This window comes from Anser anser (genome assembly GCF_964211835.1).
Source record: "Anser anser genome assembly, chromosome: 3".
Classification (NCBI taxonomy): domain Eukaryota; kingdom Metazoa; phylum Chordata; class Aves; order Anseriformes; family Anatidae; genus Anser; species Anser anser.
The window spans coordinates 32,332,664-32,347,264 of record NC_139722.1 but is presented as its reverse complement, the minus strand read 5'-3'; the positions used below and the strand labels follow the sequence as shown (position 1 = coordinate 32,347,264).

General features: G+C 35.4%; 1 protein-coding gene across 43 annotated transcripts in view; it reads right to left on the bottom strand.

Annotated features, from left to right (window-relative positions):
• RIMS1 (regulating synaptic membrane exocytosis 1) overlaps nucleotides 1-14,601 on the bottom strand; it is a 317,413-nt gene that overhangs the window by 87,932 nt on the left and 214,880 nt on the right. For 22 of the 43 annotated variants that reach the window (XM_083830867.1, XM_083830826.1, XM_083830837.1 and 19 more), the window contains 3 exons: nucleotides 10,886-10,963; nucleotides 8,629-8,700; nucleotides 3,194-3,306 (listed from right to left, as the gene is read on the bottom strand). In XM_083830867.1, coding sequence (XP_083686993.1) covers nucleotides 3,194-3,306; nucleotides 8,629-8,700; nucleotides 10,886-10,963 — 263 coding nt within the window. Of the gene's footprint in view, nucleotides 1-3,193; nucleotides 3,307-8,628; nucleotides 8,701-10,885; nucleotides 10,964-14,601 lie in introns of those variants that run through there. The other 21 variants (XM_083830868.1, XM_083830840.1, XM_083830843.1 and 18 more) reach the window with 2 other exon arrangements.

Genomic DNA, 14,601 nt, shown 5'->3' with positions numbered 1-14,601 from the left:
CTACTGACAAGGACCTACTGAAACAAGTCACAAGTTGACTTTTTATGATACTCAAACAAAAGGGTAATTAAGAGAACATTATTTGATAGAAACAATGAAACTGTTTCATTCTAAACTTTACAATGAAATAAATTTGAATGCTTAAGATTCTGTGTCAGTCCTAGAAGAAACCTTATTAGCATGGATATTATCACTTATGATAGAAAACAGTTAAAAAAATCACACTTCCTTGAGACAAAAACCACAACCACTCTAGTGCTTCTTCATTAACTCTCATTTTTTCCAAAATAGTGGTTTCAAAGAGTAATAAGATTACTTTACTGGATTCCTCTATGCCTCTTGACTATGTAAATAGGAAAAGAAAAAGAAATAGGAAAAGAAGTAGGAAAAGAAAAAGAAAAAGAAATAAAAGAAAAAGAAAAAGAAAAAGAAAAAGAAAAAGAAAAAGAAAAAGAAAAAGAAAAAGAAAAAGAAAAAGAAAAAGAAAAAGAAAAAGAAAAAGAAAAAGAAAAAGAAAAAGAAAAAGAAAAAGAAAAAGAAAAAGAGAAAGAGAAAGAGAAGAGAAAGAGAAAGAGAAAGAGAAAGAGAAAGAAAGAGAAAGAGAAAGAGAAAGAGAAAGAGAAAGAGAAAGAAAGAGAAAAGAGAAAGAGAAAGAGAAAGAGAAAGAGAAAGAGAAAGAGAAAGAGAAAGAGAAAGAGAAAGAGAAAGAGAAAGAGAAAGAGAAAGAGAAAGAGAAAGAAAGAAAAAGAAAAAGAAAAAGAAAAAGAAAAAGAAAAAGAAAAAGAAAAAGAAAAAGAAAAAGAAAAAGAAAAAGAAAAAGAAAAAGAAAAAGAAAACTACAAAATTTACTACACAAATTATACCTTACATCATACCAGATTTCCTTGAAACACAGGATGTCAATGCTGACTAGCAGTAAATAGTTTTATATTTAAATGAAGAAAATGCAAAGAATTTTGAAATGCTTCTTCCTATAACATTTGTGGGTTGCACTAGATTTTGGCCTGATCTATACCCGTAGTGACTGTGAATTTAAGTCATTAAGTCACAATTCAGTTCCAAGTATAGTTAGTGAGACTCTTTCACAGACAGATATATTTGGATTCAATCCTACATTAGAGTAAAATAACTTCTAGCCACTCCATTTAACTCATTTGATAGGGATTAAAAAGGTGAAAGTGACATCAAAATTTGATACTGTAAACCAGAACAAATATTATGTTTTTAAAGCTGAATTCACTTTCCTGCAGAAGCTTGAAGTTTATACACACTGCTATACTTATTTCAGAAGATACTTTCAGAAGCATTTTAAAATTATTTTATAAAATCTACTAACTTTAGTACTTCCCTGCAAATACATTCTCAGCTTGAACAACAAGTGTTAAACATGGGTAAAACTGGAAAGCTTTCCTTTCAAATGGACAAGCCAGTCAGACAAAACCAAAATACTATTTAGAGAGGAAAATCTCCTTCGCCTTCAATTCCATATACAGTTATATGGCCATAGTGACATAGGCAGTATGATAATTAACAACAAAGTAAATATGTCATATCCTACTTGTTCATTTTCTACATAAGACGCAAGCATATGAACCACAAATGTAAATAAGAGTTCAGTGAAACAGCATTACTTTACAGATATTCACGGCATTGACAAGTTTCTAAACCAACAGTAGCTTCAACCTTCTGTTTAAAGTTCACTTTTTCTTTGCTCTTCTGCATACAACGCATCTCTACTAATTTTTATGTCAAGTTCTACTTTCATTTCCAACATCTTTAACAAAACATAAACTAGCATTTTATTCTCAACGCACTAGTTACCAAGAACAGCTGAAAGATAACAGGAATACCCACAGGAAAGCCAACATAAATTAAAAACTGATTCATCATTATATATTGTACCAATTTCTGGAACTGCAGAAGAAACATGAAAGAAGTTTGAAATTCAGCTCTCATTACATTTCCCTAAAGAGCTCCCAACCTACTCACATGTAGAAATAAAAACTGTAAATGCAGTTTGTAACTAGTTTACAATCCAGACAGTCCTTATTTCACTATGAAATATAATGAGAAGACTCAAATGTAAAGTTTTAAATGAATAAAAACTACTTGTACTAGATTACCGATCATTCAGAATAACCACATGTATAAAACAAGAACACGTTAGTTGAAAGTGTAGTATGCCATCACAGCTCAAGCCAATAAAATTAACGCAAGCTGACTGTATGTTAATGCAAGCTGTTGTACCTCATACAAAAATGTATGGTAATCTAACATGATAAAAAGGTCATGGTCAGTAACATTATCTATTTACGAAAGAAGTCTGTAAAGGGTTCTATAAGGCACTACAACACATCAGCAGCAGAAGCATTTCTTTCATTTCCACATAGAAGAAAAACTTGCAGTATATGGCAATCTCAATTGTTGCTTGTATTCAATGAGAAAACAGAAGTTTTAAACACAGAAGTAAACCTGAATGTACACACATTACCCACTGTGGAATTAAAACTAATTTCATTTTAATATAATAGCTCATACTCTATGTACAGTATGTTGCTAGAAAAGGAAACAGTGATATTTATACCTATTTGATATTTGAAAAGAACATCTTCTACAGCCACTAGGTCTACATGGTCTTTTTCAAAAAAGAGCAGCACCCATTGCCTGAGCAGTTTATTCTTATGAATGGAAGAGCTGATGACCTGTGCCTTCACATTTCTTGTGGTGATTGTTTTCATGCTTTCAGACTCACTGAATCTGTCTCACTCCAGACAGTATGTTTGATAATACGATATTTGTTTATCATTAATCTATGTTAACAATGCACATCAATTAATATAAACCACAAAATAATACATTAATAACACTGTCAAAATGTTGTCAAAATCTTTGCCTCTGATTTCTTTGTCTGAATACAAACTAGATGTGCCCATGGAAACCACCACAGCTCTAATAGAAATTTTAAAGTAGACAAATATAAAAGGCTACTAGAAAATTAAGGCAATTAAACCATGTGTAATAGTCCACCAGTTAAAAATCTTCTAGACTTTCCAGACTACAAATACGCTTTCATTCTCTTCTGTTTGGCAGAATTACAGCTTTTAACATGTAGTTATGAAAGCAGACTTCAAGTAAAGTGAAGAAAGGTAAAAAATCAAAGAGTTAGAGCTATCATAAGCTCATTATTTGATACCTTGCTCTATACTGCCACTTCTTACTGGAACTTGCGGTAGCTGTCTTCCCCTGCGACTGCTGAAGGACGTGTCTGCAGGAGGAGACTGTGTGGGACTTCCTTGTTGATGTATTCTGCAGATGAAATGAACATAAAAGTCAAATAACCCAAAGGAAGAGAATTCATATAGTCTAAGTTTTAAACACATATTGAATTGCATATAGAGAAGATGGGGTTGAGGAAGTTTGCACTTGGTATATGCCATATGCATGTACTCACGTCTGGATAACTAGCAAACATATATGGCTTCACCTTTATCTTCTCTAACTGCCTTCAACTAAGGACAAACATTTTCCATCTTTTTTGCTGTTGTTGTTTTAAAAATGTTCTAGTCAAAAACCACTGAACTACAATCAGTTTTCTAAGAACCATTTATGATTATGACTCACAATTTGGGAGTACAACTGTACTGTTCTCCTGCACTGGTACAAAGACAATCCAAAATGCCACCTTTGCATTTTACTAACTTTCGTGTTCCCTTTGTGCTGATGCATTAATTGCACCAGGCCACAGAGAACTGGACAGCAAGAATCTAATGGGATAACATGTTATTTTCCCCTGAACTTAAACAAGGAAAAAGACCTTTAGCCTTGGTATTTGTGTGTCTGTGCGTGTGTGAGAGAGACAGAAATTGTGTGTATGTGCATGTACACGCTCACAGTCTAAGATTTTTAATACTCTTACCTAAGCAAATATTGTAACCACCTTAACTTTGGCTAAATTCTAGCTACCACTGTTTCAGAGCACCTTGGCTACTTGGCTTCTTAAACACACATACAGCACCTTTAACACATCGAGCACCTTTGGAACACTGGCAAGTTTGCATTTAAAAGCAATAGGGCCCTTGCTAATAACTGGGGAACAAGTTTAAGAAAGCAAAGCAAAGGTGAGAAGGAGGAGACTGCTGAGAGGGACAGCTTGCTAATTAAACATCCTTGCCAGTTACGGTCATATCACACTCACTACAGTGGATAAGCACAGTTTATCTACCATGCTAAAGGTACAGGTAGGTAGCTTGCAATTTTAAGTAACACATTTTTACAAAATCAAAATACTGGTAGCTTTCATACTATGTAGATCAACCGACTTTCCCTTTGAGAGTTAGAAGTGAGAGAAGGATGTGATTTCCTGCACAGTGTTCAAGCAAAATACTCTGATAATTTTCAGATGGATACGAAACAAAACACAACAATGGAAGGATGAAACAGCCAACTTTTTTTGCATAGCTATTTAAGATCAACGGGAAGAAGTACCATCTGGATGGTGAAGATAGGCAGCATAAAGGATATGGGAGAAGTGTAAATACCATGAAGAGAGGATAATCTACAGTGCCAGAATGAGTGAATGCGCCATGTATGCTCAGGAAAGTACAACACCACACTTGACACCTGGGAGGCAGAACATGAAAGCTGTGCTGGACATGTAATAGCAACCTTGTCAGAAGTGGAGAAGGTGGCGCCGACCCTCCGGGCGCTAGGTGATGTACAGAGCATAAGGGTCTGATACTAGAGTGCTCACTCGACCTTGAGCGAGCGTGATGTTTTCCCCTAATGACTGGCTGTTCAGTCGTTCGTGGGGCTGGAAGTCCCCTTCTAGAAAGACATGGTAGCAGACCCCTAAAACATCAGGGCCAAAAAGAAACCGTTCAGTTGTTAGCTCCAGGCACACCATCCCATGCCCCCCTCCACCAAAGAACATTGCAAACCCTGGCTGCAGGGCCAGTGTGGATATTTCAGACCGAAGTTAACAATTTAGATTATAAATCCATTTCCAAAAGGATAAACCGCAGAACACTCAGTGCCGCAGACACACATCCCCCTGCTTGTGGAATTGCTGAACTGCACTGAATACAGCAGAAAGTTGGCCAAAAACTGTAGCTGCATCTCAAGCGGTGAAGCTAAGAACACTTAGAGTAGGCTAGTACTCCATTTAACTATCTTTCTGCAGTGAGACCCAACACAGAAATAGAGTTCTGAAGGAACACTGATGAAAGCATCATTAAAATATGCAGTTAAATGATTAATTATGTTAGTATAATTAGCAGCAAAATTATTAGCAGTTTAATAATTGCATACGTTGCAAGTATACGATAACCTGAAATATTTCAGGTTTGGAGAGTGACAAAGTAAATTTCTAACTGTGCCCTTCTTGTTATTGCTGGGCTTCCCAACAATGCAACATTTTGTAAATGATAATACTGTATCCATTATTTCAGAAATTACCATAAAGCCATCTTGTGATAGCATTTCACTGTTTGTTTTTTTTATTTCTCCAGACAAATGAAGTGCCCCTGCACATACCCAGCACATCTTTTCGACAAAATACAGAGTAACCAAGGGACTGTCTAGTTCATAAAACTACCATACATTTACAAATTATCCTAAAAAAAAAATTAAAAAATGTATATGAGACAACATTTATGCAGATGCCTACACCAAGGATAAAAATTGGGTTTTGTTTCAAAGCCATTTCACCAGTGACAGCTTATATCTAAGTCCAGTCACAGCGCTACGAAAATAGGATTCTGTTCCCTTTGCTGTATGCACTCTTAAACCCTTACACTTCCTAAACTTATCTCCTGGCTTGCCCTGGCAGTAAGACTCTTACTGAGGATCCCTGCTTCTAAGAGATGCTCAAGGTGATGGCAATGAGCTGAGTCCTGAAAAGGCCTGCTTGGTCCAAATGCCAATGTAATCCCTGCTGGTCTAGCAGAAAGATCAGCTGCTGGAATGAAGAAGTCTACACTGATTAGGAGAATGAGAGAAAGAGGAACCAGCATGGGAGACAAAAACTGGTGTGTAGCTGAGGGAATGAGACAGAAAATAAGAAGTATGGAGAAGAGGGGAAGTAGGGATGGAAAATTTGAGAGAGAAATGACACCTGGTTAGCAGTGAGATTGCAGCAAACACATCTGCATGTATCTCATTGCCTGTTCCTCCCAGAAGAAGGTAACACAGCAAACAGCCAACCTATAACTCAGTTGGTGATGGACCACAGAGAAATCCTACAGGTTCCGGCTCTGCCTTCCCACAAGGAAACTCAAGTTTCCTTCTCTTTAGACTGATGTCTCAATGGCATGAATTAAAAAGACAAAACAACCCAACAAGAAAACAAACACACATCCTTCCACATACAAAACTATGAAGAAAAACTAAAACTAAGAGAGCATTGTCAATCCAGCACACTTTTGACACAGGGTCCTATATAATATCTCGCATGTACAGATAAAGACTGTACCTGAGGTAATGAATAACATCAGGTAAGTTACCACTACCTGATAACTTGGAATTATCTTGTAACTAATCAATACAAAATGGGAAAAGAATTTATCTCAGCACAGGAATGACTAAAGTTCCAATCCATTAAATCCCATATAAATTCTGTATATAGACTCTGCAATATTTCAGACTTGCTCTTTTCCATGTACCTGAATAAATCCTCAAATGCATGTTACATTTAGCATTACAATTATAAGAGGCTTTGAAATATCTTGTGAAAAAAAACTGTTGAAATTTCACAGCTAGGCTGGTCATTTAAATCAAATAAACACACTGCTCATGTCTCAAAAAACTATTTCATAAACATAACTACACATTTAGAGGTAGAGCCCATTTGCTGTTAAAGCAAACACCTCATAGTTCCTACCATCAGCAGTATCTGAAATTTAATTTTCAATATTATAATTCACACCAGCCATACAATGAGATTAGTGAAAAGAACATTTGTTTTAGTTAGGTATGCATTTTTTTGATCTATGCAATGATCTTGACATCTGAAGAAGATGCCCTCAGTTTACACACTGAAATAAATATCAGGTTTGAAATGTAAACACTTACTGATAAACTGATTCCTCCAATCTCAGATGTCACAGGATTTCCTTTCCTACTCTGCCATTGTGTCTCAGTCTCTCTGCTCTGTCCTTTGCCACCACTTTCTTCTTTATAATCTAACATTTTCTTTTCCTTCCTTATTCCTTATGTTTCTATATTTTCCATTTAATGTTTACATTCCCATTTTCCCTCCCACTTACTTATATCCTTCTCCCACCTCATACTCCTTTCAAGCCTCTTGCCAACACATTTAACTGTACAATTTGTATGGTTATCAACAACTGTGAGGCCATTGCAACCTCAGCCCCAGGGGCTTCCATTACTCTTCAGAAGACAGAAGAAAAAAAAATAGGGAAAAAATGCTGGTTGAAACACAGCAAGGATTTCAGCCATAAGTCAGGGGATGTCTCTGGTGTAAACTGAAATAGAAACTGGGCTGTTGAGAGAAGTGTAACCATTGTTTTTAGATTAGGAACAATAACCTGATCCTTGAAACAATAGAATAAAATAAAAGTTCTGAATTTATTTTCTAGATAATGTGCATTTTCTTCAAAAACAGAAATGTCTCTGTGTTCATGGAAGTTTTTCAACCCTCACAATGTAAACAGATGTGTTCCCCTGCTCATCAAGATAATGTAAGTCCGCTTGTAGCAAAAGCAGGATCTCAGTCCTCCTCACTGCTCTTAGTTTAGCCAACAGATAGACTTAACTAGATAAACTCATAATTAAGTATATATTCTTATTTTTTTCCATTTTTTTCTTAAAAAAAAAAATCATAACCTTCTACTACAATACTGTAAAAGCTAAAAGTTACAATGATAATGCATGCACAGGCAAATTCAATGGTAGCAGAAGGTAAAGTCTCGGTGTTCTTATTAACTTTATGTAATGACAGCTTACAATTTTTTTCAATAGGTATTTAAATGTGGAATTTAGCATTTTTATATTATAGAGTGAAACTACTATATTGGAATATAGATGTCTTTCCCCAGGTAAAATGCACATATGAAACTATTATTTTTGTGCGTATGTGGTTTCAGTTGCACTGTAGTTGTTAATTAACATTGGTACGCTGTGCCTTGCTGTTATTTATTCTTCACTTGCCATTTGATCAGAAGCCTCTTGAATTACTAATCTGCTTATATATTTTCTCAACTTTAAAGTTATTTTAAAATAGACAAGACTTATGAAAAAAAATCTGTGGTAAAACAAAAAAGGGTTAGTACCACAATAATGAAACATTCCGCATATGTCCAAGTTTCATCTTACAGAAATCAAGACAGTGGCAATGGGTCTCGTATTTTTCATTACTAAATGTATGCACAGACAGTCTTTACCTCCTAATTTATCTGCAGTGATGGAGAATACCAGAAAAATGTCATATGTAGAGCAACACAGGAAGTAGTGATAATAACATAGAGAATATAAATAATATTGTAAATTAAGGCAACATAGCTTTTGGTACTCTTACACAGCTTCTGCTTTAACAGTAGTATTAGTTGTATAGTATGAACACCAGAATCAGTTCAGTCATAACAGGTGTTTATAATCATTCATCAATCCTACCTTTCTGTTTCAGTTGTGGAGCCTTTCCTAGTTTGTTTTTGGCTGCTATATCTTTCCACTTTTCTGGACTGCCTGTAAAATGACATGTCAGAAAAGAAATAAACAAAGAAGAAAAAGAATACAAAAAATATGAAGATTACATATTTACTAACGTATTGCAAAGGTAATAACAGAAACATTTGACAGATGGAAAAGTGACAACTTTCTTCATGAACAGGCTGGTGAGCTTGGGGTTTAAAGCACGGGGCCCTGATTAGCTTTGACTGAGGCTGATGGTATGAAGGTTATGAGGTACCAAAATAGGGAGACATCATTAATCTTGACTGCATATACAGCTAGCTCCCATTTTACAGCCCCTATCTGATTAGACACAATGCCTCTCATAGGTCTTTTAGTCCTCTCTTGACAGTATGAAAAATAGATGCAGTGTAGACAGCAGGAAAAAAAAAAAAAAAGTTGCAGGAAAAAAAATGGTGCAGAAAGGATGAGTAATATTAAAATATAAACTTTAAAAATTTGTTTTAAATCTAAATTTCAAAATCAAAACAAATACTGCATCATATCAGATTTAACTAATGCTGTCAATTTATTAATAAAAACTTGGCTTTTCAAAAATTTCATTCTATTAAAAATTGTGAAGATTTTGAGAAATGGTTTAAAACAATTCTATTTTTTATCTAATCAATGCAAATAGGTTAGAAGTTTATTTAATTTCCTTACATAGGTCATGGAAATCTCGGCAAGTCCTCTGTGTTCCAAAATTTCCATTACTACCCATGGTAATACAAGCATTTACAAATTAAGATTTACAATTTGAACCTCTGATAATCATCAGTGTTTATTAGTCTTTCAGAATAAAAGTGCATACAAAGTTTCAGGAGTGGCCAAAAAAGGGGAGTGATGATTACTCGTTAGATCAGAAATGCTGACAAACCCCAACTTGAATATTACACAGGAAAGATGACAAAGAAACATGTAAGAAACTCACAGTCATATAATCAACCTCTATGCCTAGACATAAAAGAATTACTGTGGGCAAAAAAAAGTAGGTAAAAATTATATTAAAGAATAAAAATTTAATTTTAAACCTCAGTGGTTATGAAGACTAACCCAATGTCTGAACTGGAAGATACCTAAACAGTTGTAGCATCAAATTATATGCAAAGAAAATAATCACAGTGTATTTTCACTGTAATATTTGATTAGCGTTATATTGTGACACAGTAATGAATCACAACAAAGGAAAAAATGCAGAAAAATAAAAAGGCTCTTTTTTTTTATATATATATATATATGAGCAGAGGTCACTACCTGATGCTTTCCAGTTTTTAAAAATATATACTTTCTTACAAAAAATAATCTCTTAGAATAAAAATTTAAATCCCCCTTATCCTCAAACAGCTTTCTCCAGATTTGTTTTCTGGAGTATATTCCCATTACTTATTTTTTTCTTTACCACATCAAATACAAGGTGGATACACAGGGAAACACAAATGCTGCAGATTTGACTGAGCCCTAAGGTGAGCAAAGTATTTGAATTTATGGTTAGATCCACAAAATGCAGCATGATCTCCCAAATGATGGCTCTTCACTTTCTCGTTGGTTTGTTAGGGGACTTATTTTCCCCTTACTCCTTTACGTCACTTGCTTAGACTGTGGCATTAAGTGCAATGGAGAAAAAGAGCACATAGTGACTACTGTTTGTAGTATGGAAAAGCCAAGGGTAGGGAATGCCTTCCTGTGAAAAGTGGCAAAAGTAATAAACAACAGTAGTGAGCCCAACATCATTATTTCTCTGCTCTCCGTGCTGTCACTGCAAGCAGCACACATTAGAAATACGTTTAAAATGACATCTTCCTTTCTGTTTCCTTCCTCTTGCTAAGATGATGCTGTATGCATCCTGTATAGCTCAACAGCATGCTACAGCACGTGCAGTACTGGCTCAGCTTGAGCTCTATCTGGACATTGGCAGGTACGTATTTACAGGCAGTTGTCCTTCCATGCCCATATAAAATGCACAGAGTGCACTGAGGATAAAAAGGACATTCATGTCATATTCAAATTTACCTCTTAAATGTAGTTTAAATGGAATGAAATATTATCTATGAACAACACATGCATACCATGTACTTAAATATATAGAGAAAAAACCCTATGTGAAAGTATTAAGCAGAGCATATGAAGAAGATACTCGTAGTGTGTAACTATAACCAATACCTCATTTACTTGGAACTATGATTTGAGTAAATAAGAATACCTCTGTGCTGCTCCAGGTTTAGCACTTAGGTGGTCTACACTGTCCTGTTTTGGAATGCAAGACTCCAGCGTCCTTGTTCTTCACAAAATTTGGAAACATGGATGTGAATTTGGACAGAATGAGCAGAAACAGAGAGATGGTCACATGCAGTGAAGGTGGAGACATGCAGTCAAATATATAAACCAAAAGCATTAAGGCACTATCTACTTGGTAAGGCTGTATTTCTCACTTCCCCTTCTGTTGACTTAATCCATGCACTTTAAAAGAATTTTAAAATAATTTTGAGACATGATATTAGAATAATTAGATATTAGAAACTAAGATGCAATTAAGTAAAGAATGAGAGTCAAAATACATTTTTTAAAAGCATGTATGCATTACACAATGAATAGGAACACTGCTGCTTAACAGCTGTCATTATCCTTCCTGAGAATAAATTTACAGTATGATCCATTAGACTAATATATAAACCTATATACAACTTCTTCCCCTTAGGAGTTTGGAAAAAAAAAATAAAAATATTTTGCTATTATATTATAAAATTCTCCTTAAAACCCAAGCAAATTTCATATATTTTGATATTCTATTACCAACTGTTCTACTACAGTCATAATTAACAATAACAATTCAATAGCAAATGCAGAATAAACTTAGCAATTTAAAAAAATCAAATTGTGTTCAGGATATTTTTTAATTCCTATATTATTTTCATTTCTGTTGAAGCTGTTAAAGAACATCTGAATTTGTTCACAGCTTTCAATTTGGCATAGATATTATTAGCTTGTTGGTTTATTATTAGCTTGCTATGGAATATATCACATAAAACATTTTCTTTTTCTTGATCAATATAAGAGTAAACTCAGCAAAATTTGCAGTCTACTAATAACCTAGGGTACATATTAAATTTGTATCTATATTTTCAATATGGTGAGCAAACACTAAAACTCCTCTTAAAGTCCTAAATGTCCCAAATGTCATAACAAATCACTGATCAATAAATCATTACTCTATGCACAGACAAGAACAATATACATATTATATATACAGAAAAGCTATTCACAGTTCATGTGCAAAAGACACATGAGCCTCAAAAGATTTATTGTTGTTGAGTATAAGCAAAATCTACAGACAGAAATGCAATAATATTCCTATCAAAACTAAAAATTACTATTCCTGGAGTTTCAAAATGCCATTTTTATTAAAAAAAAAAAAATCAAGTCATCAAAAATGTCACATTTAATAGTTCCCTATTTTACTGAAGATTTCCGAAAGGCTGGATCTACATGGTACATGAACTGGGAGGCCACGACTGCTCTGAAATCTTGGCAGCTCCTAACACTCATTCCTAGCACTTCAGTTCATGTCTTGCAAAACTGATCCCCTGATTTAAGTGGTATGGTGTTGCTGAAAGGATGGGAAAGAATCATCAAGGACAAATTAGCCTGCCATTGGCATTGCACGGCACAACTTAAGTTCTCTTCATGAACGTACCAGAAGTACCAGCCCACTGCACTGCTGCTTCAAGATGACTCTTAGACATGTACTCTTATTATTATATCATGATTATTTCTCATATGCATATGAGAAATAATTTATAAAAGGCTTATTTTATCTAGTCTTGGTTATATGCTGAATTAATACAAAGACTTCTCAAAAAGAACAATCTGAATAAAATTCCCACCTACCATTAAATGCTCAACTCTCATTCTCCTTGTTTTTAACACTACTTAACGATTTCAGTCTCACAGTTCTCCAGTTACCAGAGTATTTCACTTTAGAGAGACTTTCAAATTCTATTTTCTAGTATAAAAAACAAACAAAAACCCTCCTAACAATAAAGCTGGCAAATTCAAACCAAAAGCTATTCTATAAAATGTCAAGAAAAACACGATACTAACCAAACACTTGCTAACTCTTAACACTAAAATACAAGTATAACCTATGTCTGCATCTTTTCAAGGTATATCGAGTCACTTTTTCAGATACAGACAGTGAATGATTTCCAGAATAACAATAATCTTGCCAAGATCTTTACTAAAATTTATATTATGAATAATTTTCAACAAATACCATGCTGTGAATACTGAATTTAAATGACCAAAAATAGAAATAATGCATAAGTCATATGTTTAAGAAATGTACTCAGGAATAGATCTTGATTGCACCCTGTATGCAAATTGGACCAGTTTGTAACATAATTCTGGAATGTACTCAAATGAAGTGTAAGAGGACATCTGTCGAAGTCAATTAATCTCTGAAAATATGATCTGAAAGTGGTGGTAAGCAGTCAGCTGGCTATCCCTGTTGATCCATCAGATACTCATTCCCTGACACCCACTGCATCAGCTGTCAATTTGATAAAAGCACATCTTAAAACACAAAAATGTCAGAACTGAGTGGTGCTGGCCAACTGTCAAATGAAGGTGTGGGAAATAACCAGAATGAAACTAAACTTAAAAGATAAAAATTTTATACAAAGGTGAAGCACCTTTGATTCCCTCGCTGCTACTCTACACACTAGGTGGGCTTTAAACATGGACTACTATAACTCATCTGCTGACGATCCTTACAGCAGAACTATGCTTTCTCCGGAACTGTGTAGAATGGCATGCCTTGGAAAAGCCCAGTCCCACCACCCTGTGCCATGTGGTGTGTGGCTGATGGCAGGAGAAAACACTTCACCTCAGAGGATGACCAAATGGCAAAAAAGGTTCAAATTCAAAAACATTACTTGAGCTCCACAAGGCTCAGCTTTCTTTAGTTGATCTTTTTGCCTCTGGAAACTTAAATGTACCAACTTAATTGACTCTATGCTACCACAAGTAGCATGAGAAATAAGAGGAGTCAGAGATGTACGCATGCCAGGGATCAGGTTAGGGAAGTCAAAGCCCATTTAGAATTAAATTTGGCCAGGGACATCAAGGACAATAAGAAAAGGTTCCATAAGGTACATTGGTGATAAAAGGAAGACTAAGGAAATTGGGGGCCCTCTCTGGAAGGAAATATGAGACCTGGTAACCTGGGATATGGAGAAGGCTGAGGTACTTAACGACTATTTTGCCTCAGTCTTCACTGACAAGAGCTCCAGACACATGGCCCAGGCCCCAGAAGGCAAAGGCAGAGACTGGAAGAATGATGAACTGCCCAGTGTAGGAGAAGATCAGATATGAGACCATCTTAAGAGCCTGAAGGTGCACAAGTCCATGGGACCTGATGAGATACATCCATGGGTCCTGAAGGAACTGGTGGATGTAGTTGCTAAACCATCGTCCATCATATTTGAGAAGTTGTGGCAGTCCGGTGAAGTTTCTGCTGATTAGAAGAGAGGAAACATAATCCCCATTTTTACAAAGGGAAAAAAGGAAGACCCAGGGAACTACAGGCCAGTCGCTCTCACCTCTGTGCCTGGCAAGATCATGGATCTGGTCCTCCTGGAACCTATGATGATCTTTAAGGTCCCTTGCATCCCAAACCATTCTATGATTCTACGATTCTAAACTGTGTGTTTTGGAATCCTTGTTAATCTCCATTGGGTATGCAATGAGAAAAGTCCAATGTTCTTGTAACTTCTGCTAACTGGGGAGAAATTCATCTGTGAGGCTGCAAAATCATCAGGACTGGGGTTAATCTAAACTGTTTCTAGGTTCATCATTGGCTGCATCATTGGGTGACTAGATTATCCACAAGACTTCCAACCGCATAAAGGCATTGATTTC